General features: G+C 43.2%; 1 protein-coding gene and 1 long non-coding RNA gene across 8 annotated transcripts in view; one reads left to right on the top strand and one right to left on the bottom strand.

Annotated features, from left to right (window-relative positions):
* The window catches only part of Ets65A (DNA-binding protein D-ETS-3), a 149,951-nt gene extending 145,336 nt beyond the window's left edge, over positions 1-4,615 (top strand). For all 6 annotated transcript variants that reach the window (XM_071680231.1, XM_071680233.1, XM_071680234.1 and 3 more), the window contains 2 exons: positions 164-372; positions 1,453-4,615. In XM_071680231.1, coding sequence (XP_071536332.1) covers positions 164-372; positions 1,453-1,601 — 358 coding nt within the window. In that variant the 3' untranslated portion in view covers positions 1,602-4,615. The remainder of the gene's footprint in view (positions 1-163; positions 373-1,452) is intronic.
* LOC139758659 (uncharacterized) lies at positions 274-27,232 on the bottom strand. 2 transcript variants are annotated; one of them, XR_011714893.1, is made up of 3 exons: positions 26,930-27,224; positions 23,508-23,740; positions 274-408 (listed from the first exon to the last, which is right to left on the bottom strand). It is a non-coding gene; the product is annotated as an uncharacterized lncRNA (long non-coding RNA). The 2 variants fall into 2 exon arrangements; XR_011714894.1 differs by having other exon boundaries at positions 275-408; positions 23,414-23,740; positions 26,930-27,232.
* Between the last annotated feature and the right edge of the window lie 681 nt (positions 27,233-27,913).

The following is a 27,913-nucleotide window of genomic DNA, read 5'->3' as shown; positions in this document are numbered from 1 at the left end:
TGGTCACGGAGAAGTCAACGTGGTGGCTGGGGTACTTAAGTGGCTTTGCCGAGTCCTCTTCTGGTGTGTATACAAAGAATATATAAATAATGTACATCTGTAATATTGGTGTTTCATATATTCACGTAGTCATATAACGTACCTTTTACGGCGCCTCCGTTAGGTACTACTACGACAAGAACATCATGACGAAGGTACATGGGAAGAGGTACGCCTATAAGTTCGACTTCCAGGGTCTCGCAGCGGCGACGCAGCCGGCGGGAGCAGACCCGACAGCATACAAGTACCAGAGCGATCTCTTCATGTCCTCCTACCACCCCACCACCAAGCTGAACTTCATGAGCACCCACACAGGAATACCCTCATCAGCAGGTAAGTCGACAGCCACACTCCTGTACCATAACGCTTCTGCAAGAAAGATAGTTATATACGTGATGTAGTGTGACCAACCGTGTTGTCCGACCTCCAAGTATGGGGAAGCCTCACAGAAGACCTGATATAGGTCTGTGATGAGGTTATCTGGAAGAGGAGGACCGTAATCATCTGTACTACTGTAGACGCGGCAAGGAAGCTCCCTGACGTACGATGACTAACCTCTTCAAACAGTTCCCCTTCATCCGTTTCCTTAGCAGGACTGAAACTGCAGGCTGCTGAGGTCATATGTACTTGGGCATATAAGTTAGTATTGTGCGGGAAGGACATGCTGGCAAAAAGAAAAAAAATTGTGGGGAGCCATTCCACGCTCTCCGTTACTAGCACGCAACCCCTGTACTGATAGGAGATAGAATAGTACAGTACATGAAATATCAGGGAAATCATATGTGACAGTGAAGGGTTGATTTCCAGTTAATTTTCCCAGTAGAATATCCCATGCATGACTACCTTAGGAATTTCCAGCCCTAACACTATTGAGGGACTTGTGATGGAACCCAGATATAATTAGATGGAATTACGGGTCTAGTTTGTCATTGTTAGATTCTTAATACTCTCAGAAATTTAACTTGTAGTTTCTTTGTTCTGACGCGTTTAATAGTAGACAAAAACAATGTTGTCCTCAACTACTGTTCATGTTGATTCATCTACATAGATCAAACAAAAATTTCTTAAATCTAACTCTTGTCTTATAGTATTTATGCGGTTTCATGAAATTTTATCCCTTTGACACCACCTCTGGCTATGATGGCCAAGTCTTTGTCCAGATCATACAGGGTCAGATCAGAGGCCAAGCCATCGTACCTAACACACGTACCGTCCCGTTCAAGAGGGTTGGAGATTTCAGAAGTCTCGTTCACACAACTTAGCTGGTGCTTTACTTTGCCTGATTCTGGAACCCCTACACTTGTGTTATCTCTCCCCGACTTGCAGCTTCCTGTAAAATATAATCAACCAGGAGTATAACGTGTACATATATCCTTCATGTATCTAACGTGTCATTTCTCTCGTGCCCCACAGCCAGCATATTCCCGTCTCCCACTTCGTACTGGACTAACCCAAGCGCCAACCTCTACTCCAACATTGCCGCCGCATCCGGACACTCCATGACGCACCACCCCTCCCATATGACGTCACACATCTCCTCCGCCTATCCGCACTACGCATGACAGTCTCTCTTCTCCAATTGGTGCACGCAACAGTCACGTGACTCCGTCTCCCTTCCTGATTGGTCCTCTACCTTTCAGCAGGTAACCAATTTGGAGGAACAGTAAAACAAAAAAGCGAACCAAAGTGCTTCACTAGAGCCTAATACAATGCGGAACCATTGTTACGAAAGCCAAATATATATAAATAGAGTTTTGGAAAAGAGCTCGTTAATTAGATATTTTTAGCGACTTAAGTAGTTATTACACCTGATGTAGTACCCGGCGCTGTCCGATCCGGGCAGCCGCGCAAGACCCGGCACTTTACCTTTCCGTGGCAGACGCCCTGGTGTGTCCCCCATCGTCACGTTGTGACCTAGGGTTGTGGAGCTAACACCGGGGGATCCGTCAGCCACATGCAAGCCAGACAAGATATTAAACTGAGCACCAAAGTGTGATAACCCATGAGGCATAGCCTGACCGACCTGATCCATAATTAGGCTCGGGTCAAAGGTCGTAACCGTGCCTAGAGAGTTAACTGGGAAGGTTGCAGTGATCTCCCCAGGGCGCTGAGCCACATGTACACCCGCCTCACAGCTGTACACTGGTGCCAGATCCCTCACAGCCTTCTGTCACATCCACCCATGTTCTGCTACATCCGAGGCGCTGTGCCTCATCCCGTGCGGCGCTCGGCCACGTTCTCCAAAGATTCTGCTACATTCTGAAGATGTGTGCACTTCTACTGCACACGAGACTGTTAATAACCCCCTACCCCCCAACTCCTTAACTCTTCGCTGTGCCAAATCTCCACAGCAGCGGTGCCACCTTTACACAAACAGCGAGGTGTGCCACGTCCCGACCTGCACTGTAGCTACAGCTCTCGTTGTGCTGCTTCTGCCCTATCCACTTAACGGCGGTGTTACCGTAACGTCTCGCATAGCGATCGCCGTCACATTCCAAGCAAGGGGGTTGGTTGTGTTATCACTTCCACAGAGCGCTGTTGCCAGTCCCCACCGTACTCCGTGGAGGTCAGTGTTTAGTTTGGGCAGTCTCGTGTCTGCCAGTTTTCCTCGTCTAGTCCCGCCCTCTAGTCTACCGTGGCCAAATATCATCCCACTTTATAAGTGATATCCGCTGTATATCTACGTAGTTGTGGTCTAGTCCAGTCAACCTTGTGTATGTGGCCAACCACCTTTGGCCCACATGTGTGTATGTGGACCGAGTACATGTGGCCCATATTTGTGTGGGCTAAGCACTCCTGGCCTGTCTTAAGTGTGTGTGTCAAGTACCTTTGGCCAGCGTTTATGTAGGCCAAAGATGCTTAACCTGTGTATGTATGGGCCAAGCATCGATGACTCGTGTGTATGGTTCCAGTAGTCCTGGTGTCTGTATGAGGGGCCAGTTATCCCTGACCAGTGTGTGGAGGCCAAGCAGGCCTGGCCTGTATGTATGTATGATCGTTCGTTTGGGCCGATGGTAAAAAATATATATATCCTGAATCGCTGACTTGAAAATTATGTTCTTCAATGTTCGCCTACGCACATGGTTCATGATCATCATTAGCGACCAGGGAATGTTCCTTCCCACCTGCTGATGATGGCCAGGTAAAAGTCGCTTTCAAAGGCTTTTGAAGAATACGAGACTTTCAGTCATGTGATTGCATAGAAACATAAGAAACTCGACATGTTTGAGCCAGAATAACAACTCCACAGAAATAACCGGCTCCGTGTCCCCCGAGATAAACAACAACAAAGAACCAGTCGTGTTCAGATCAGTTTGGCTTGTCTCTGTCCAAAGGAGAAATATGGGTAGAGCTTTGCTCTAATCATAGTGACAATATTTTCTACATTACGCAATTTTATTTTCAAAGGGGTTCACATATCCCCACCCTGTCACCTGTATGCAAATTTGGTCTCCCGTTTCCACCGAGTCTTAATGTATTTTACAATCTTCCGGTACTTGTAAGTGGGGAGTGTTTTCAAGTCATGTGTTGAGCGCAAGTGCTGTACATAAGTTGTAAATAAACAATGAAGATGACTATAGCCGTAAAAAAAAAAAATTGACATCTTCCTGGTGTCCGAATTTCTGCCGATGTCGGCTTACATAAACGCCTCCCTGTGACATCAAGACCATCCGTGACCAGAACGCACCTGTGACTTCCCAATGCCATCAGAGCGCTTTTAAAACATTCAGGACGCACTCGACTTTAGACATCACGACGCCATTACTAAACCTAGATGGATCCACTCCGTCATGTGTCTGACGCAAGACTTCAGATGTGACTCCAGGTGGCTAGTTCTAGTATGCTGGGTGCCAGACCCACTTTGATCTGGATTCGAACCCGCTACACCAACGCTGTCATCCTCGGCCCTTCCCGCGGTTAATTTTTGGTTCGTACAATATAATAAGATTTATCTCGTATGTTGCATTCTACAGTATATATTGACTGGTGGAACCCGGACACTTTAGTGACGTCAAGATTTGCTGCCCGCAGACTGGTGGAGCTTAAATTAGGACCAATCAACTCGTCAGCTAGGTTATGACGTAACTGTCTTATCCGGATTCCGTCTACCGAACGCCTCTGTTAAAGTCGAGACCATTCAGGCAGTTGGTCGAGGCCATTAATCAGTCTACCACTAACGTGCTAAAATCGACAGATCGCAAACTAACGATTAAACCGAAACGAGGCAGACGCACCATTTAGACACGGTCGGTCTTCAGTGAGAACGTGATTTCTTTTTTATCGTTTCCCGCGAGCATTTGAGGGGCGAGGGGACGCGTAGATCTATAATCTTCACCACCACGTGGAGGTGACGTCACGGAAGACCCAATATAAAATGCCGACTTTCAATGTACAAACCTCACATAATGCAGTAGGTAGATATGACCCTAAGTGTTTCCAAATAGTCTCGAATGAAATATGGTAATAATTTATTGATACATAATAAAAAAAATTCTTATTTCCAATGGTGTTTCTCAACTTGTTGTGTTGACTTCAATGTTTACATAAAAAAAGGAAATAAAATGTACATATCCAAGATGTGTGTTTGTTTACACCTTGTGTAGGTCTACTTTTCACACGGTTATTCAAAGATGAAACATTAAATTAACTGTTGAGATTTTGAAAATCAAGCAAACATTATTCAACAAAAGTTATTCTGGCGAGTCTTAAACTACTATTATGAAAACACAAGACCCTTAAACCCCAAGCCACCATATAACTTTAACCTCCAACCCACAGCGAAATCTATAACCCTTACCCCAGCTTCACGCTTCAACAACTTGATACTTTGCAGATAAACCCCCCGCCCCGCCCCACACAACGACTAATACACGACCAAATGGAAAACACAAACCATCCTTCCAGCCCAGTCTCGGTCAAATACCCATTTGAAACAACGCTCCCTGAGCAGGCGTGTGAGTGCTTTTCCAAGCACCACCCGTCTGTACAACTTTGAAAACATTCAACATAACACTTACTCCCTAACTGTCCAATATATACCCCACAAAGACGTGCACACATTTGACCTGCAGGCCACTAGTTAGACGAGGCCGTCTTCCTGACCGATGTGGGAACTCTACAGAAACGGAGTTTTTATAGTTCCCGCAGCGGTTGGGAAGCTGGCCATGTCCAACTAGTGGCCTGCAGGTTGAATGTATGCACGTCTATGTTAGTTGTGTACTGCTGTGTGTGTGGAGTATGAATTCTGGTTATGGTTGTGTCATGCTGAAAGTATATATATATATATATATATATATATATATATTCCAATGTATTTCTTCAAGTTTCCTACTTGTATAATTTACACACTACTTCTAGCTCTGCTAGTAAGAACTTTGATAATTCTGTCATCTATGAAATAACTTTTTTATCATTTCATAAAAATAACCCTTTTTCTGATAATTCACTATAATGTCCGTTTTCATATGTAATCATATTCTATATACGAGTGCATGTACATGTGTACTGTATGGAAAAGATCAAGACCTTCAATATAAAACACAAGAAGAGGGTGAACATCTGGTAATGATGATATCCCTGAAGATGACGTAATGAGACAGAATGACTGTGCAGGACAGGGGTGTGGTGTAGTCCCGCGCAGTCTGACTGTGAGCGCTGACCACAGTAGTGAAATGGTTGATATATGAACAGGATAAGCGAACACTGACAAAGGATCTACACGTCAGATGTGGAAGAGAAAGGAATAGACACAAAAGGTAGAAGAGAGTCGAGTATCAGGGGCTGAACACTGAACGGCAAGGAATGTGCATCAAATGCAGTGAATCTGTAGTACATGGGGGACGACGTGTTGTCCAAAGGGCTGCACCAGGGAATATGAAGCGAGCAATATAAAACATGCAGTGGTGTGTAGACCTTAGTTAGGGATGGTTAATGGCTTTGGTTTTGGTGTATTATATAAGACTTGGAACCCGAGGTTATGATGTGTTCCTACAGCTACCTTGTTACGCAAAAGATCCTCCACAAATGTGGTGAAAAGACAACTGTTCGTTCTCAACCCCTAGCAGGACGAAATAAACTTTAAGTATGATGTCAAGTCTATGACCTGACACCTAGAGAGCAGGTCAAAAGTCTGGCCATCGTATACAACGTCGTAGTCTTCCTCACGGAGTCCGCATCGACAGCACATCATAGTTTGTGTTTCAGCAAATCAGGGTCACTTTTATCTTACAAGGATTAATATTTATCTTTTAAATGTATTTATATTTGTAATACTTAAAGTGGGCTATTTACCACTGGGTTAGGAAATGTTAGTGACAGTCCGCTGGCTGACCAGGACTCATGGGGTTGTTGGCTAACTGCGTTTGTTTCTGCGTCTGTCTGTGTTCCCGTGTGTTGGTATAGCTATCAATCTGTAACTGTTTGTTTGCCTGAATGTTCCTGTCTGTTTTCCCAGTATATCTCTGCATCTATGACTATATATATATATATATATATATATATATATATATATATATATATATATATATATATATATATATATATATACCTTCTTGTGTGTGTGTGTGTTTTTATATAGAAAATCATGGTATAAATGGACGACTCCTAGACACACATACACCGACATGGGTACACACACACACGCCAACATATGTAGACACGCACACAGAGCGGCCAGGCCGGGATCTCGTTAAAGATGTGATCTCTGGCGAACACTAGGCTCCTCTGTCTCGCCAAACCCACTTGAAACCAACCATGCCATTGGCTAAGGGATCACCAGCTGACGTGCTGCTCTGAGAAAACTCGCCTCAATGGTTACTCGAATGAAAACTCCTCACCCATTAGTCAGCTAGATTATTATAACTCCCTATAAAACTTACTGACGCATTAGGACCATGAATAAGTAAAGAAAGAACATTAACGAAGACTTCAAAAAAAGTAAACCCAAGAATGAACTGTAAGAAAATCTTGTACAAACGATGGTAGTTAAATGTATGTACCTGGGATCCATAATCTCGGTAATCCTAGACGTCGAGGCCACTCGGCCGCCTAAGCTATGCAAGGCATTCCCAAGAATACCTCCCAAGATCTCCCGCCAGCGACTCTATTGATCCAATGAGGGACGACCAATGCTCTCATACACGGTTTCCCATTGGTCAGTGGCGGCGTCTCGCAGCCAATCACCAGTGAGGGGAGGATAACATCCGACCAATAAGGAGTGGGCGTGCCGAGATCAATCCCCCGGCAAATGTGTCATTGATATTTATACCGCCTGCCTCTTATCTCTCTCTCTCTCTCTCTCTCTCTCTCTCTCGTTGTTTGCCTGGCTTACAATTGTTTACGTAAGGGAATTTTAAACCTTATTTTTTATCGATGATTTAGAGAAAGACATTTCACATGGAAGGAACACGCGAAGGCAGAGAAATTCGGAAGAAAAGCCAAGAGTTCGAACAAAGCTACTGGCCAGGCAAGGAAGGAGAGAAGGGAGATAGAGAATAAGATGTTGTCTTAATGTTATATGTAAATTAGCCTCCTCTGGTGTATCAATTAGGCCGGGTCCTCGGCTCCCTGTTTGGTGAAAGGCTTGGAGCCGGGATTTCCATAACAATGAGGCGTGTTTGATCTGTGGATTACAAGTTAGAGTTGAAACAATTAGAGCAGCCTCCGCCCAGCGTGGCCAATCTTACTCACTAAATTGACGCTCCTCCTGCTCGGGGGGGGGGGAAAGAACGGGGTTAGAGGGGTAAAAACCCGAGGCTTCTAGCTCGTTCTCGCCTCACCAACAGGAGCGTTAGTGAGGCCCCCCCACGAGACTGGAGAGAGAGAGAGAACTATAAATCTCTCTAATGAGAGACTTCACTCAAGATACGAGAATTTACTAGCAATACACACACAAGGTGGATAAGCTCAAAGGCTGCAAAACATCTGATCCTAAGCCGCCGGGATAGTGCGAGACCTGACCACGAGACCCGTCCCAGACACCACCTGGAAGATGAACATTCTTCCACGGACCTCTGACACGGGCCAGGATCTCGTGACCTTCTTGTGGAGGTCTCTCGGACGAGACTCTTCCACTGGGCTTTATTTCGTGAGTTAGTGTGAGATCCCTCAGTGGCTGGGACTATCAGGATGGAAATTTTTAGAGAAAATACAAATAGTCTTTAGGAAGATCGAGATGTGGAACCTGTAAGATCTCTTAGTCTCACGGCACCAACGACATCTCTCCTTAGGATATGACGAAAATATTCCACACCGCGGATCTCGCGAGACCTCAACGTCCACCGATTCTCGTGAGGTCTCGTTTGTCTTATCTATGGAACTTAGTAAGGTCGAACCAAAGACGTTCTAGCATCCCAACCTGGCACCAACAGAGGGGGAATGTCTTTAATAAGGTGGGTTTGTCTCGTGTTTTTCAACTCCCAAACTGACAGCCAAATATTCACCTGACATTCTAGAAAGTAATTATTGACCCCCAGCCTGGCGTAGAATGATTCAGGGACACCTCAGCCTAGAGTGAACCTGTCTATGAACACTCTAACCTTAATGATGGCAAAAAATATAGACTGCTTGACGACCTTTAACCCCAATTATGGTCAAATCGAAGTCTTAGTTTAAATAAAGTTGGTGATATTTAGAAAGCCCTCTTTAATACCAGTTCTTACGCACAAACTGAAATAGCCGAGAAAGGAAGAAAATATATCGATTTACTACTGACTCCTAAAAAAAATGGTTCAGATCAAATATAAATACTGTGTCGTATGGGATCGTATCAAGGTATCAGTAGGCCAAGTGTTCCCCTTAAGAGACTAACATTGTATGGAACAGCTGCCAAAAATATTTGTATTCATTTGGAATTCAAACACCATACAACCCTTTAGAAGACCTCAGTCTATAGACAAGAAAAGGTGTCCACCTGTAACTAAGGCAAAGTACCTTCCTACAATGCTTTAAGTCACTCACACCCAATATGAAACACCAGAGCAAAACATTACCTGAGTGTGATGAAACAGCAAAGTCAAAATGTCTCCCAACAGGAGGGAAACTTCATCATTTAGTTCCACTAGTTAACATGTCTAGCAACTAGCTTGGTCAATAGTTAGGGGCCATGATTTAAGATAGGCAGCCGCCAGATGGCTCCACAAACCAACAGACAGTCAACATTTACGTGTACAAGCTGACATAAAGTCAGGGCTGGAGCACAAATTAACATACGGTCAATTGTTCGGTGAACAAACTAACCCAATGACCGGTTATGTGCTCAAAGTAATATAAAGTCACCAGTAACGTCCACAGACGAACGTAACAGTCACCAGTCATTCAGGTTCACAAACGAACATAACAGTCACCAGTCAGTCAGGTTCACAAACGAACATAACAGTCACCAGTCAGTTAGGTTCACAAACGAACATAACAGTCACCAGTCAGTTAGGTTCAGACTTAGTGACGTGTTAAGGATGGTAAACAGAGAGAGAGGGGTTGCCCACCACAAGCGGATATTGTCATTTTACAAACTGATCAAAACCTTCAATTGGGAAATGGGAATGATGGAGCACCAGGCGACACCAGAGAGAGGGCACCGTAGAGAGGGAATGTGTTGGGCCATGGTTAGCTCGCTAGCTCTGGGCGATACGACGCGAAGGGTGTGTGCCGAAACCTGATTAATGGAGTGGGGAAGGGTTCGCCAACTCCCCCTACACCGCGGAATTAGATGGTAAAGAGGTTTCATGAGAAATAAAAACAACGTCACATACATGAGAAAATACCTTAAAAGGATTATGGGAATCACTAACTGGGCATCATGGTGTATACGTACAAGTTGACACTGCGGAAAACACAAAGGATTTTTTTCTTTTGGCTTAGGGCCAACGTGATGTGGGGAGGAATGAGTCTATAGATTATACGCTCTGAAGAAAAAAAAAGGTCAAAATTATCCATAAAAGTTATTTACAAAGGATGAAATTCTTCGCCAACTAATGCATATATACGAAAGGGATTCCACACAGGCTCGTCCCCCATTCTTAATTTACACCCTCCAGATCCGCATTTAAGAAAACTTCCCGAGAGACTCGTGTATATATATATATATAAATTAGAGAAAACTTTACACACATTCCAAGCACACACTTCACACGCCATATCTATCATCAATTATTACCAAAACACCGGAGGAACCTGGCAACTACATCTGATGCCAGAGGTACGATACCTCCCACTCGCGGGTGACAGCCCCCATAAATATCATAATAATTTACTCGGCCCGAGTTTTTTTGGCGTCTGGTGGTGCTGTAAGTCATCTTAATGCGCTGATAATTCCGATATTTTCGCCGGAGAATTTTGGTGTATAAAAGGAATCATAAAGAAGTCCAGCAACTGTGAAGTCCCATGGTTATTTGCTGAGCATCTTACGAGTACGACAACTTTACTCCTCGAGTATGACAACTTTATTCCCTAGTATGACTAAAGCCGTCGTACTCAACGGGTTAAAGTCGTCACACTAAAGTTGCCTTATCTAAAGTAAACAGTCACGTACTTGAGGGGTCGATAGCGTCCAATACCGTCGTACACACATATCATTCGTGCGGTGGAAGCCATGGTAAATAGATAGGTACGTGAACAAAGTCTATGGCTTCCTGACGCATGATTTCATTACTTGTTCATGGGAAGGGAAGCTACGTCAAACACTTGTATGAGTCCTTGTATAACCTCCGTTCTGGGTAAAACATCTTCAATACGTTCTAATATTAAAGTTTCATATTCACATAGGTACATTAGTAACCATAAAAGGAACTGAATATTTCTTAATTGACCTCCACTTTTGCATCAATGATTACGAAAAGAAGTTTTGCACTTTCTAACATTTCATAATGTGACATTGTATTTCCTCGCCTTGACTGTCATCTGTGAGTGTGGACCAGAACTACATGGTCCAGGCGATATAAAACACTGCCATCTTTGAACGTGCTACGGAACTAAAACGGTATCGGATGCGCCATCTTTACGTCTGCTGCAGAACTATGGTATCTAAACTATACGTTAACCTACTGAAATTCATGCTAAGTGAATGCATTCCCCCCCCCCCCCCCACACACACACACACTATGAAAAACATACTAAAATACCTTAATAATGTTCTACTGAAAAGAAGCATAAACTGGGCAGTGTTCCTGTTTATAGGAATCCTGGTATAGAAAGCAGTGGTATCGTCTGACATTACCATGAACCTTCACGACTATGGTAGTATTGGAGACTAATGGTTAGTATGGTAGCACCATCATTCACAACACCAACGAACAGTAACACAGTACAACAACGGCCGTTATGACGGAACTATCAATATGAATAACGTCAATGACGGTAGGCCATTGAGCACGACGCCTGGAGAACCCCACAACGCGAGGCAGTCTGCATCCTTGACATATTACCATTCTCTCTCTCTCTCTCTCTCTCTCTCTCTCTCTCTCTCTCTCTCTCTCTCTCTCTCTCTCTCTCCCCCACAGACACACACGCACACACATTACCACCCCGGCCAGCGTGAATGGGAGCGAGGAGGAGGGGTGGGGGGCGCCAGAGAATCGACAAAGATGGGGTGACAATATGGGGTGTTGACGCCACTGTTGAGGGAAGAGGGTGTGTATAATGGTGGCAGCGAGTGGGACAGTAAGGGTAGGAGATGCCGGCCGATGCGCCCGTCAGTCAAGGAGCAAAGGGGGAGATGGGGAGATAAGAATAGCACGGTGGGGAGACACACAGGAGGAGATACAAGGCAGAGTTGATGATAAAGGAGGAAGACAGACATATGGTAAGTGCCACAGACAATACATCAGAGCTTTCTACAACTAAATTCTTCTCTTTAATAAAGTGTTAAAATAAGTGTTAAGTGGAGCGAACTTATTTAGGTACTGTGCTCAAGTGTGTTTGGTGCACTCTTGTTTCGAGGTATCTAACTGCATATGGTATTTGTCCTCATATGCGTTGATTTGTTTCGTATATAGCTCTCTGCAAGTGATTGTTTGTTTTCAAAGGTTCTGATGTATTTGTTGGAATATGTTTGTCTTGAGTGTATACATTGTTTCTTGTTTACGTGTCTTTTCGAGCACTTGTCTGCTTCTGTAAAAGTGTCTATATGTTGTGTATACATGGGTGTATGTGTCTATGTTGTGTATACATGGGTGTATGTGTCTGTATGTTGTGTATACATGGGTGTATGTCTGTACGTTGTGTATACATGAGTGTATGTGTCTGTACGTTGTGTATACATGGGTGTATGTGTCTGTACGTTGTGTATACATGGGTGTATGTGTGTCCATATGTATGATACGTATAATGGACCACACCGTCCATTGCACAGATGTAGTTCGCATTCTGCCAGTACATTTGGTCCTTAACATTATGGTCTGGTACTGAGAGAGAGATACTAACACAACGTGGAGGGTACATAGACACAGACAAACTGAGTGATAAAGTGTGTCAGAGAGAGAGAGAGAGAGGTAACAATGGGGTTGGGAAAACATAAAGAGTGTGACTGGTTGGTTCATATTAGCCACATTGTCTTGCCTGTACCACAAGCCAGCTAAGGGGGGAAAGTAGGGGGGGGGGGGGGGGAGTGAAAGGGATGGTCTTAGGCCGACAACCCACAATTTAGTTTCTCTCTCTCTCTCTCTCTCTCTCTCTCTCTCTCTCTCTCTCTCTCTCTCTCTCTCTCTCTCTCTCTCTCTCTCTCCTACGAGACATCAATTCGTTATTTCTGACTGGAACTTCAAGTGGTTGAGCACAAAGCCCCAGCCCTGCCACTGGTAAGATCTGCTTGAATGTACCCCCAACAGCCACAGTCCCCCCCTAGTGTACATCATGCACCCCGGACAGGGAGCAGCCAGTGTCGCTCTCAGGCCATCATGGGGAGAAGTCATTCAAAATGCAAATTACCTCTCGTAGGGTGCAAAAAAATTCGACATATCTAAGTTCTGAGAATATCACCCCAAATGGACCAATGGTGGGGGATTCGAACCTGAAATCTTGTATACTTAACAAGAAGGGACGGCCACTGCACCACCCCCGAGGGGAAAACCGGTTAATCTATCTACCTGTACAGGAGAGGGTCAGGTCACGTTGGGTCACGAGACCATTATATGGTATGTCATCATACTCAACTACTGCACTGACGACCAAACGAGCGAACAACCCAGATATGAGGGACAGATGTGCCACGCTCTCCTACACCACATCCATCTTATCTCCACACAAGAATATAGATATCAAAGATAACAATGCGACCACCAACCCTCCTCATGAACGTTTCCCTTTAATTAAGATTGTAAAGTCGCCTACGTGGAAGAATTAACCCCTCTAACCGACCTCATAATTAACCCTCTGTAACCTACCTCATATTGTGATCCACACTACACACAACGACCTCCATATCTTCCCCTCATAATCACCGAGGCCAAAGGTGAGCACATCCAATAAACAGGAGGCAACATTTCCATATAGATTATAAAACCATTATCAAAATAATGTTTATATCTTAATGAATATATTCTAAACTGAAATGCACCAGAAAGGTAAGTACATATATTCATGGAGACCTTTAATACCAGTCTAAGGTCCAACGTCTTCAGAAAAGTTTCCATATATGTACACAGTGGGCGGGCGGGGCTAGGATGGGAATAAGGGACCCCACACCCCGACCTCTTTATATCTATATACTCTCCCCTCCGTCAGCCAGCCACTGTGGTCGGACCATATTGACACAGTGGAGCAATATGACCCAGAACTTGTGTGACTTGGAAGAACTTGTGAGGATGTGCTGGCGGGCGCCATATTAGTTGACCTCGTCTGAACTTTCTCTCTCGACCAAGACGAGGAAGAGTTATGACCCCACTCTTACAGCCGTGACCCCACTCTTATAGCCGTGACCCCACTCTTATAGCCGTGACCCCACTCTTACAGCCGTGACCCCACTCTTACAGCCGTGACCCCACTCTTATAGCCGTGACCCCACTCTTACAGCCGTGACCCCACTCTTACAGCCGTGACCCCACTCTTACAGCCGTGACCCCACTCTTACAGCCGTGACCCCACTCTTACAGCCGTACACCCAACTGACACAGTACATCGTCCTATTTCCCCATAACGTCAAAATGAAACGCCGCCAACATCAATACCCCTTTTTAAACTCTGCAACTCCGTAAGTCCCTCCTGGAACACGAAGGAAAGTATCATTCCACCCCCCCCCCCCCCCCCCCAGCACGAAGAAAACCAATAATACCCACGGAAACCCGGCTATGATAGTAGAACACTCATCTTCTGAAATACACACATTTCTCGTATAGAACCCTTACTACTTACTGAAACGCCTCATCTTCCCTCCTAGAACACGTATGAATGTAGAAATTCCTGGAAAACCCTGTCACCCTGGAGCACATTACAAATCTCCTGGAACACAAAGGAACGCACGAACCCATCTGGAAAGCCCTACTGCCATCCTGGAACACACAAAACTCCCCTTGCAAAGCCCGGCATTCATACTGGAACGCCCCCATTTCCCTCCTACATTCAGTAGGAACATACTAAGCCCCCTGGAAAGCCCTGCTGCCATCCTGGAACATCCCAAATCCGTGCAGGAACGCAATAAAGCCCCCCATGGAAAGCCCTGCTGTCACCCTGGAACGCCCCACTTCCCTCTTGGAACACCCTGCCATCAGACTATCCAGAGGAGCATCTATCATCGCCGACAATCAGCATATTGTCCGTGGCGGCCGGTTCAGTCTGTTAGCTGATCATATGGTCCACACGCCTCCTGCTTCCTAGAACGGCGTCAGCCCCTGGCTCCTCCAACACCCTGAGCGACTCTACGCTTCCCCGTGGACTGCCAGGCCTTTGTATTCCATTTTCCAGTCGGTTCCATCCGATTCCGATCCTCCTTTACTTACTGGGAGGTTACACATAAAGAACTCTTCTTTTAACCTAGACGCAGCCTCGACAGAATCTAACTAGCGTTTCCAAGTCCCTCTAACAGCTTCCACGATTTAAGGATCCTCCTGGAAAGGTAAGCATCAACAAGGGTGAAAACGGCTCGACCCAGATGGATGGTGTTACGCCCCGCAGGCGGCCAATCCACAGTCCAGGGGCAGCGTTTTCGTTCCAATGGTTCTTTTGAGGAATTCCTCCATGCCAGCCAACTTCTTCTGCCTGATCGGTAATGACAAGATAGCGAGAACAAGAAATAGATAAATGAAATTGGAACATCAATGGGGAGAGAGAGAGGGGAGCGGGGGTCCTAGTGAGGGGTGGGAGAGGGGATGAACTGACTAACTGGAGAGAGAGAGAGAGAGAGAGAGAGAGAGAGAGAGAGAGAGAGAGAGAGAGAGAGAGAGAGAGAGAGAGACTAAATAAAGGGGAGATAGACAAGGACAGAGAGCAATAAAAAGGGGGAGAGAGAGGAGAGGGGGGGGGATAAAGATACAGAAATAGCAAAAATGGATAAAGGAGTGGAAATGATGAAAGTAGGTGTAAAGGAAGGAAAAGAGAGGAATGAAATACGTATATACGGATTGGAGAGAAGAGATGAAGTAAAGATGTGGCTTTACTGAGAGAAGGGATGGCTAGTGTGAGGTTAGAAACGTATTATCCATTGAGATTTACGAGCAGACAAGTAATGTTGGCGGGAAAGTCAGAGATGTTGATGGGGAAGTCAGGTTCTGGCGGGAATGTTCAGGTGTGTTGCTGTGAATGTCTGGTGCTGACGGGAAACAAAGGTGTCCTTCGTGTGAAGGAGAGATGTGTTGGCGGGGAAGTCAGGGGTCTTGGTGGGAACGACACGAGCGCTGGCAGGAAAGTGGTCAGAAATGTCGAGAAAACAGGACAGGATCTGGCAGGAAAAGCGAAAACGTTTGACGAAGAAAATGACAACCACAGACTTCATAAAACCGTTGTACTCCTTACGTGAACCAACACGTACTGGCTGAAGTCTATACAAACCAGATGCACCGCATTATATAACTTTTCTTCGAAACACCGCAATGTACAAACCTTCAACTGAATTTTGTCACAAACTAATGGAAAACATAAATAATGCAATTTATTTTCAAGTAACTTGCCGAGATACAAAAATAAAAAAGAATAAATGATAACAATACATATTTTAAGGACAACGCTTTGACGCATTTCTGACCTAACCTACTGTGTGTGTGTGTGTGTGTGTGTGTGTGTGTGTGTGTGTGTGTAAGTTTATTATTTATAACGAATATTTGAATGGTATGAGTGTGTACAGTCATGTACGTACAATATGCTTGTGTATATCTATGTAAGCACATCACTGTACCACAATAAAGGCCGCCTCTTAACAACACCTGACCTAATATACGTACCACCAGGGCCCACTGCTTATGAAAACATGCAGGTAATGGCGGTGTGGGAGCCTTGTGAAGTACCCCATGTGGTACAACAGTCCAGAGAAGAGGATAAAAACCAATTACTCAGAAAGCCATCGACTACGGAAGTGTACACATGGTGGCATCTGAGACTGACAGGCGAATCCAACTCAGGCTTTCCTATGACTATGTATGAACACGGTTACTGCACGCTGTATACTTTCTACTGTATACTTCCTACTTTATACTCAACACCTGGGTAAGTACACTTGCTACTCCAACCATTTTCCTTTACTCCTAGACCAAAGGGGTTTTAAGGTTTCCTTATTCGTTTTCTATTAAGAAAAATGGTTTATATTTTAGGGGAAACTACACTGTACGTATTTCATAATCCATGGGACATTATGTCTCCCAGAGGACCAATTCAGCGTTAGTCAGCTGTCAGGAATGACCAAGCATGATAAACTATGCCATATTTTTCAAAACTTTATCTCACGACTCTGAGGGGAAACACAGAAGTATTCCGCTATTATTAATAGTTATTATCCGGGAAATTTTGTCGACTTCATAATATACTTATAATGGCAATATTTCAAATACAAACGAGTACACAGAGGAAGATGACAAATAAAGTGAAATACTGCCTCCTACGTGACAGTTTATTATCATTATCATTATTATTTCATACCTGATCGCCGTCTCCTGCGTTTGCGAGGTACCGCCAGGAACAGACGAAGAAAGGCCGCACCCGGTCACATTCATTTTCTAACTGTCATGTGTAATGCACTGAAACCACAGCTCCCTATCCACATCCAGGCCCCACAGAACGCTCAGACGCTTCAAATGCCCTGGTTCAGTCCCCTGAGAGCACGCTGACCCCTGTATACCACACCCACCCACCCACACAGACACACGCGTTTCCTGGCTCTGCCTCGCTGACGCGGGAAACAGCGATAGATAGATATATAATATATATATATATATATATATATATATATATATATATATATATATATATATATATATACTATCCCTGGGATAGGGGAGAAATACTTCCCACATATTCCCTGCGTGTCGTATAAGGCGACTAAAAAGGGGAGGGAGCGGGAGGCTGGAAATCCTCCCCGCTCGTTTTTAGATTTTCTAAAAGAAGGAACAGAGAACGGGGCCAAGTGAGGATATTCACTCAAAGGCTCAGTCCTCTGTTCTTAACACTACCTCGCTAATACGGGAAATGGTGAATAGTATGAATATATATATATATATATATATATATATATATATATATATATATATATATATATATATATATATAAATTGCCGTGAAAAAGTAGGAAGTCCTCAATATGTTGCTATTCACAAAAGTATCTTAACTTTATGGATCAGGTTAACAGACCAGAGGGAACGTCGTGTCCACATGGTTCGTACTCAAGAATCACCCCCCCCCCCCCCCCCCACACACACACACACACATTTTTAAGATGCTACGTCTCGCTTACTTTTCATTCGCGTGTCATTCGCTCCTCTGGCCTTGATTACCATCTGCAGACGTGTGGACTTGAAACTGGCAAGATTCCTGAGGTATTCCAGGGGCCATGTTTTGTGTGCTCTTGATCTCGTGAATGAGGCCAGGCACTGAGGAAGGGTGTTGCAGGAAGCAGCCGTCTGATCGTACGATCTGAGCGCCAAGTGAGCCTAGAAATCTTACGTGTACCAACTTTTTTTTTTTTTTCAGACGAGAATTCGGGCTTTCTACTCCTTACAAAGGTAAGAGCTAAGCATCCTGGAGCAAAGGTGGAAGAAATACAGCGCCCTGGAGCGAAATTTCCGAAATTAAGTGATAGCCTGAAAGAGTAAAGAAAGAACATGGCTCACTAAAGATAGCCTAAGGCACACTGAGGCGGGCTGCTGGTGCTCACACCGTTAAGAACACTAATCTAAGCGACAAGATGTACTATGATTTCACCCTGAGAGCCTCCTATGTTTGTCAACTCAAGAGACCCTAGCCGTACATAACTTTTTAAAATTATATGAGGGCGTAGTACTTTTTTGCGGACACTGTGCCTACCCATCCATCTAACTCCATATCACTCTATCTCATCTCCCCTGATCTATCTCAGCCCGAGTGATGATGAGGACTATGCTATAGCTATGGCCTGATAGATATACATAGCGTTTGTGCAGCATGCCCTCAGCCTCTGCCCTCAGTAACCGCAGGAGAGCATCTTATTTACCATAGCCATGTTTCCCTTCCATCCCTACTGATATTATTTCCTGGGCCCGGAGCCCCCCCCCCCCCCCCATGGGGCCCCCTCGCTTCCGGAGGGTCCGTTTGGATCGCAGAGGGTAAGGGGCGCACCCCCCCCCCCCACGCCCCCTTAAACGAAGAGCCAACACTCGTATCTCTCACTGGCCTCTTACACAGTGGTAGGGTAGGATAGGTCTGGTTAGGAAAGGCTTGGTTTGTTTAGGTTAGAATAATTAGGTTAGTTCAGGAGGTTAGGTTTGGTTACGTTATGTTAGGGTGGGGCTAGTTTTGGCTTCATTTTACCCTAGTTTAAGCACCAGCCTAAGTGAGGTTACAGACCTGGTTATATGCTAGGTTACGTTAGCTAGGTTATCAGTTCCGTGACAAGAGTACAGATCACCTTGTGGTGTGGGGAAGACGGCGGCACTCTGGTCAATCAACAGGTTTGAGGTATGCGAGAGCAGGGGACGACCAGAGCAGAATAATAATAAGAAAAAAGAAGAAACAAACTCTTAAATGAAAGGCGGGAGAAAATCTAAAACGTTTCCATAAATTCCAGAGGAGTGAAGTGGTCCGTTACAAAACATGTAATCAGGATAAAGCATCCAGAGGAAAGTGCTGTCCAGGATAAGGAAAGCATGTGGGAGGATCTGGACGAGAATTTCAAATAGTTTTCCAGTAGGAGACAACCACAGCCCCAAACACCAGCGGGACTGGTATGGGTAACAGGTCTTGGCAAGCACTGAGATGTCTATAAAAAGACAAAAACACAATTGTAAGGTGTACCTCATTAGGGGAAGAGAAACTATGAGGAGACAAACAACTGAACAGCTTTCAAGTGTAAATATCAAGGAATATCTTGAAAGCGGTTGATATCCTACATTAGCCCAAAGCTACAATATGTTTCCCATGTTTGGTCACCCCACAAAGAACTGAGAGAGATGGTGCAGAGGAGGGCAACCATGATGGTACCAGAATTAACAGAGTTACAGACAGTCTACTTTGGAAGAGAGAAGAGTGAGGGGTGGCTTGTTTCTATCGTTAGGGTTTTGAAAACAGACTGATGACGCAGAGAGTGAACAGTTCCTCGAGATGTTGGGATAAAAGAATCGGAAAACATCGAATGAATGTAAGCAAAAGACTTGTTAATAAAGAAGCGAAGGATTCCTTTCATAGGAGGCGAACGGTGGATGAATGGAAGTGACTGAGGACATGGCTAAAGCAGACAGCACACACAGATTTATACAGTCGAAGGTTCAAGAGATGGGCCCCATGACTGCAAAACTCCCAATCTGTACAGTACAATTAGGTGATGAGGCTTTTAATTTCTTATTTAGTTTTCTGCCCTTAGCCTATCATCCGCATTGCCTTAATTTCCCTAATTTTCTTCTGATCATCATATTGTTATTTTTTCATTTCCCTCTTATCTTCCCCACTGCAAATATTCTTCACGTCATTTCTACATAATTTAATCATTCCCATTTTCTTCAATAATTACTTTACCCATGTATTCCCTATCTGTTATCCAACCCTACTTCTGTTCCTCATCCCTGTCTGTTCCACCTCTGGCGTCTCCTCGTCTCCAATGGAACAGAGAATTGTAGCAAAGAATAAAAAGAGTACGATGAACAGAAGACAGCAAATAGAAAGCTACGCCATGCTACGGACACGTAATAACCACGAGAATAAACCAAATACAATAATACTGTAAACAAACCTACACGTGTAAAACGGAAGGAGAACCGGTAAGAGAAAGCCAGAGAAGCGAAAGGGGAAGGTGAGAGGTAAGTGACGAGGGAGGGAAATACAGGGAAATGGCAGAGGCAACGTAGAGAGATGGTATACCGAGTGAATGTATGTGGCGTGGGAAGTGACGCTCACCACACTAGTGTGTGTGTGTGTGTGTGTGTGTGTGTGTGTAGACAAACTCATCCTCCTTGCTAGTCAGAAACAGCTAAAACAAACAAAACAAAACAAAGCATTTCTAATCAACAGTATATATATTTATGGGCTGTATAACAGACTCGAACCAGATTGAAAAGAAAACGTACACCTTACCATTATGTAAACATATCTCAGTCAATCGAAAGATATAACCTTAACAAAAATATACTATCTCAGTTGAAAAGAACAACACACCAATGCTAAACTATTAATGGTGAATTCCTGGCGCTACTCGTCTGATAATATACACTCATATACACTTCTAAGTCTTCGTTCATAGGGACCAAGAAATAGGCCAGAAAATATACATCTGTCCGTGATGTGTATTGTGCAGGTCGAGTGCATCTAGAGCCAGTCTCTCAGACAAACCACGTTTTACAGGCTTTACAAAATCAATTTGGAATTTCGTGTGTATCTTTCTTCGTTCCAAAATTCTTCGGCCGTTATTTCAAGGGCCAGCACTCCTCCTTGCCAGCCGTATCACACATTCCGGAAACTCGCGAGACTCGCCCTACAGCCTGCCCGCCGCAAGGCCCAGAATGCCTTATCTGGGAGATGATGAAGGCAACTTCCGGCGGGAGCGAGGGGTGATGACGTCACGTCCGGCAGGCGGCCCCAAACACAACGCGACCATCCAGTTTTCCCGCGCTTTTCCGCATGAAACAAAGACGCAGCGCCTAAGAGGTCCGATAACAAGGTTTCTGGCGCCACACAGAAACATATAATTAAAAAGGACTATACACATTTATTTTGTACATTTTCCTAATACTATTCACCTCGAATTTTACTAAATAATCCAAAGATACGCCTCCAAATTTCTTACCTTAATCTCCAAAGGATTTATAAACCTTAAAACTCCGACCCCCAGTACTTTACAGAGATGTTACGTACAAATAATAAGGTTTGGTACGCCATTATCCTACATAACCCTTTCATTTACGAGTCTTTCGTACAACTATCAATCCCTTTGAATGGCACAAAACTAATGATGGTTCCAACAGCATTCCTTTGTTTATGCAGTGAAGAAGTGTATCTCAACCAGTGTGTGACCCTGTACCACATATACGGTGAGCAGCGTTGTACCACTGCCATGGCATGGGGGTTTTGTTTTGATTTATACAGCGTCATACTGGTAAACAAAGACAAAATTAGAGTTTATCGTTAATCATGGATACCAAGTAGTGTACCTCTGACCTATGTATCTTAAGTATTATCGTACCACAATGTACCACTGTACCCACTGGTGTACCTGTACAAGCGTAAAACGAAACAAATATGGTGTTGGTGCCCACTGTACCACAGAATGTACCAATGCTCTTCAGCAACAATCGCAGCGTGCTTCTACACCCTGTACGTGTACCACATCACCTCAGACAGTACAGTATGCCACAGCTCTATTACCAATATCCCATGAAATACCAAAAACTATTTCTATGATTTTGGGTTAATAATGGAAATTTCGCGTTTTCTTTTGCCACCAGTTTGATTTTCTGATGTAGACGTGACAACCCTTCGAAAAAGGTTGGACTGAAGGCCTCTATAGCACGAGGGTGCGACCCTCTTAACTAGACGATGCGGTCCATGAGCATGGCGTTACGACCCTTTGGTATGATGGCCTGGCCTTTGACCTGACCCTTATAGGCCAAAGACTCACACCTAAGGGTTGCAATGTCATGGTCAAGGGTCGTACCGTCCTACAAAAAGATATATTCATTATGACTTTTACTGTACCGTCACTGTATCTGACACAAACAAACAATTTTCGTATAATATATATATATATATATATATATATATATATATATATATATATATATATATATCATTCAACAGATATCTCTTTGTCTCTTCTTCACAACCTATCACGTCTTAAGATTGTCTTAAAATCCCTCTTACTAGGTCATGTTACCGCCTTCTGCTGCAATATATTTCTTGCTTACCCACCAGTCTCAACCATGGTTTTTATCATTACTTAAGGTTTTATCTTCCCTACGTATCATACAATGAAAAAAAATCAATGAAAACAACACAAAGTCGTAAGCAGACTACATACTGCCTTCCGTCAAAACAATTATCATAAACATGTTGTTTTTAATGACAAAACAAATTTCCACGGGTAAGAGCAACATAAATCTGGCAATCGTAATAGTACATATAAATTTAATTTTCGTAAATTCCACACACGAGTTCAATCATGTTTCTCCTCCGAGGATAATTTTTCTGACAGTTTAAAACTATGACGCACGAGCCTTCAGCATTTAACTGTCCTGTCTCCATCAACTTCCTCACCGGCCAGTAAGTCTTTTACAATGTGACTTTTCCGGGATACCTACCGTTTTGGCATTTTAGTTTAGTTACCCTGGAGAAATACTTTTATCGTCATATCTTAGTTATTACAGAAAATGGTAAAATGAACCACGGTAACAAACCCATTCTGAAACAACCCTTTCCACCGGTGTTTAATCGTATTTTGTTCTTCACGCGTATCGTTATTTCATTACTAAGCATAACTAACTATTGTAAACCCTCCTGAGGTCTCAAACGAATCAAACAATCTGGTCGCACCCTAAACAACTTGCTGCTTATTTTACTTCGCACTTGGAGGAGTGTCGGGGCTGGTTCGGTGAAGGCATTCCTTGGAATAGCTGAAGGCGCCACGAATAGGGGAGCAACTTTCATAACTGCGTACTTGGAATTATGTACTGGGCACAAATGAGTAAAAAAAAAAAAAAAGTGGGGGTGGGGATACGTACATACCAGAAAAAAGGAAAAATATAGAGGAAGAAGATACGAGAAAAAGAGGAATTAATCTTACCTTATGGGGTGACATGGGAAAAACTGTAAACCATGCCCGCTAACCAATCAAAGCAACAGAAAACGAGTCCTTTGATACAAGTCGGAGTCCTAACCTCACTTTCAGTGTGGCTCAGTCGTCAGGAGACCCGAGGGTGATGGAAGACGTCAGGAAAGTTCCTCACTGATGAAACCACGACGGGGATCCTGCACTGGGGTGCACTTTAGTCGGGCCGACCTCTCTAGGTGCCTGAAGCTACGGCAGGTGTGGGCGTACTGAAGTAGAAAGTCGGAGTGGACGAGGTTCATCACCACCTTCCTCCATCACGTCGTCCACCTCCACTGGCAGCTGCAGAAAAAATACATGGTTTTGACTGCAATTCGATACTTTAATGAATGGCGGACGTGTGTGTTACGGATCTTGGCTAAATCCAGTGGCACACACTGAACATTGGAACAACACGCTAAAGCAACAGGCCACGCCAGCGGTCTCGCTATTGGATAACTACACGCCCAATAAAACAGCTCAGTACATTTTCGTTCCTGATTATATAAACAAACAATATATTTCTACATAAATAAACCTCCAATAAATCACAAAAGAAAAGAATAATGTTACAAAGGATACACATGTCCGTCTGGATAACAATATGAAGACAAATATGAGTTACTACAATATAACACAGTTTATCATCACTACAGCATCACAAACTGAATACTCAAAGACTACTACGATGGGCCTCCGTGATTAGCACTGCTGACCATGACGCAGGCACGGGCACTCCCTGTGAATTCGAACCTTGGGCGCGGCAGCTGCCCCCATCAACCCAGGTGTTCATTCTCCCCAATAGGATGGTCGATAAACAGGCACCTGGCTTAGGCTAGGGTATATATATATATATATATATATATATATATATATATATATATATATATATATATATATATATATATTATATGGCACATAGAAGGTTTAAGAAACGGGGCAACACGAGTGTAAAACTCTCCCGTCACACACTCAGTAATCTCGCACTCATCCTAACAATTCTAAGCAAGCAATCCTGTCTACTTTACCTATCAATTTAAATTAATAAAAAAGGCCGTTTAAGGTGTCATTCTTAAGCTGAAATAACGTTGATATCGTTATCCTCTTAACCATGGGAGTAATAACCCTGCGTATGAAGACCAGCCTACATACCTGATCCTTAAAAGGAATGTTGAATGCTAATTCATCTAATTTGATGCAAATGCCCTATATAGGCTATCTCAGTATTCAAAGGCAGAGCTGTAAGCGATTCTAGAATAATTCAATCTATAGGAAATACATTATGATCTGACTTTTCGTTCACTGAAGATCATTTCACAAAAAGAAACGTTTAATAATGTCATTTATAACTGTTCCCTCAACTCGGAAAACAACTAATATTACCAAGCCTTATGTTAATAGATATATTTTCAGACAATGGTCATGGTCCCAACTAATATTTCATTTTCCTCAAAAAAACAATTTCAAACAAAGCCATCAGAATTCAAGACAATCGTTTAAAATAGATACAAAACTTAAAAATATTAGGTGATACAACAAATGTTTACACCAAGCTCAAATTCATCCTTTGCGCATGAAGGTCTATCCTTGGAAATGATGGCCTGACTTTTGGGTCGCACCCTGAATTCCTTATAACCCATAAAACCTTTTCCTATCCATGGGCTGTCTCGCTACTTCCTGATACCTGAACAAACGAAAACTTGACACTGGCATTTCTCTTGTGAATTATATAACTATCACAATGCTATAAAACTAACCCTGCATTACGTTTGTGAGGGAAACGAGTTTAAAAGGCTTATATATAATCTTCCAAAGCAATAATATTCAAGTGTTGACTTTACATTCCATGAAATACCTGACCATCTAAAAAAAAAGTTGCTCCGCACTTTAATAATCCGAATTACACATGCATAACCATACATAAACACTTCATCCCAATATTACTTTAATACAGTTAGTTGATCCCACTAGACTAAGCAATTCAGTATGCAGAGTGAAGGTGTAGCAAGGATCACCTGAAGTTCGCCCTCCCTATATGTCGCTAGGCTGGGCAAGGCTAGGCTATACTGGGTTAGGTTTGGTTGTTAGGTTAGCTTATGCTATTAGGCTATGCTGTTAGGTTAGGTTAGCTTCTTAGGTTAGGCTATGCTATGCTAGGTTAGGTTAGTTTAGGTTAGGTTAGGTTAGGTTAGCTTAGGTTAGGTTAGGCTATGCTATGCTGGGTTAGGTTAGGTTAGGTTAGGTTAGGTTAGCTTAGCTTAGCTTAGGTTAGGCTATGCTATGCTAAGTTAGGTTAGCCCTCACCCAACCTTACCTTGAAGAACGCTGGGGGAAGGGGGGAATTTTCTGGGGTTCCGTAAATTTCCATTTATTTTAACATCTAAATATAAGGACTGAAGGTGTGTACATATATTACAATGATTTCATATCTAGATAATCATAAATTGCGGCTTACATAAGTAATTTGTCTCATTCACACTTACCATCCCTTCAAAGACCACATGCATTCATTACATTTCGAAATTTCAGTGGACCCATCTGGGAAAATACTTGGGCTGTGTGTACCCGTCGTGCTGAAAGACTACCTTCCTGCTTAGGGATCCAGTCGTCCTGCTCCAGAAACTGAAGTGTTCACAATTCTTAACACAAACTTTTAAGCTTTTATTGTTATTCAACCTATCATTTCAACGTTTGGAAAACCTATCCAAATTATATGGTCTTTGCATCGGGCTATTTACCGCCACAGCTTACGGCTATATACTGTCCGGCCTTATGTTGCCATGATACCCGGCTATTTACCGCCAGATACTATGTAGCCGGGATAACCGGCTATTTACCATCATGCTTACCTCTGCAATACTAGAGTTTACATAATATAATATCAGTTGTATAGCATGATTTAGATCATATTTTACTGAACAATAAGAATAGTTGCTGAGCATGAGTTGGAACATTGTTTTACTGAGAGGCAAACAGGCGGTAAAAGCTATTTGCATAAACTTAACTAAATCTTCAATGCACATCTGAAATATACTTTTAATGTTAACATAATGTACCACAGCAACCTAAGTTATCTATTGCCAGGCTACATTCCGAAATAGAAACGTGACAAATATACTTCTATGACATTTGCATTTGGTAATTTTTCCCACTTACCGAATTCCTCGTAAAAATTGCCCCTTGCGATTAAAAAACTGGTTTAAAATAGCCTACCTTGAGCAAGATGAGTAACCGGGACAATAGAGCATGAAATATTCACGCTGTAACATAGTGTAATAAATTTTCATACACTTCAACCAGTTTTTCATGAACCTACAGTCGATCAACCTGATGACAAAGTGGTACAGACCCAATATGTGTTGTGGAGTGCTATTAAATCGGTACAGCGGCGGACGACTCTCAGCATTCACAACATTGGTATTGGTAATAAATAATGCAACCTACTGTATTCCTTCCTGGAACAATGACATTCAAACCTAGCCCTAAACTTACATCTCGGTCCCTGAGACATGAAGCCATGACGGTCTCTGAGCCCTGTGTTCCTCTACACTTTCCTTCAGTTTCACCAGGTGACCAGCATTTGTTGACTCCAAAAGTTCGACTCGGGGCCTTCATTCACTCTTAAATTCTAAGAAAATGGCCTTCAACACAGAAGAATAGGGATTACATGAAGAAGTCTGTCGGAGTCGCCAAGCAGGTTTGAAGCAGCCACGAGGAATGTTCCAGGTCGTGTTACGGTTAAAATCATGTCGTAAGGGACTTCGAGCGACTCGGTTTCCCTTTAAGATTGGTAAGTTTTGAACTTTATCTGAAATATATTTTAAGTAGAGTTAATTATACCATACACAAAAATAAACAGTAAACTTACATACAGTATTATCTCATTATACTGATAGATATATCACAAAAATGGTTTTAGACAACTATGAACGGCAGATCCGTACATTTTTCAATACTGCTTATGCAGTCAAAAATCCTGTTATCGATGAAAGATACCAAGGTCATAATGAGCTTAATTCTATACTCTCTGCTAGTTTTCAAAGCAATGCGCATTTAGAAGAATGGATGTGGCTCGGTTTAGCTGTATACTGTATTCCTTCCAATTCAATATGCTTGGAAAGAAGAGAAAAGAAAATTGACAGGTATTGAAACACACATAGGTTAAAAGAATGTGAGGGATGAGTGAACAAGTTTTAGAGAAAATTAAGTAAAATAGCAAAGTTCATGAGGGGAATCCCACGTGTAAAAAAAAAAAAATACCGTACAGCACAAGGAGAAATACAGACTTTAGACTTTGGTAACATCAGTAACAGAATGGCTTAGATGAATAAGTTGGTTATTTTCTACCCCTTTAAATTTTCTGATCCCCTGGCTAGCTAAATTCAAGATATCTGAGTTCTCTACATAAGCATTCCACAAACTGCGCACCATTGCTCCTACGGCACGCTGCGAGCTATTAATTGGAGAAAGATGCGA

The sequence above is a fragment of the Panulirus ornatus genome, chromosome 31 (genome assembly GCF_036320965.1).
Source record: "Panulirus ornatus isolate Po-2019 chromosome 31, ASM3632096v1, whole genome shotgun sequence".
In the NCBI taxonomy this organism is placed as follows: domain Eukaryota; kingdom Metazoa; phylum Arthropoda; class Malacostraca; order Decapoda; family Palinuridae; genus Panulirus; species Panulirus ornatus.
The sequence above is the reverse complement of the archived record's forward strand: the minus strand, read 5'-3'. Positions and strand labels throughout refer to the sequence as shown.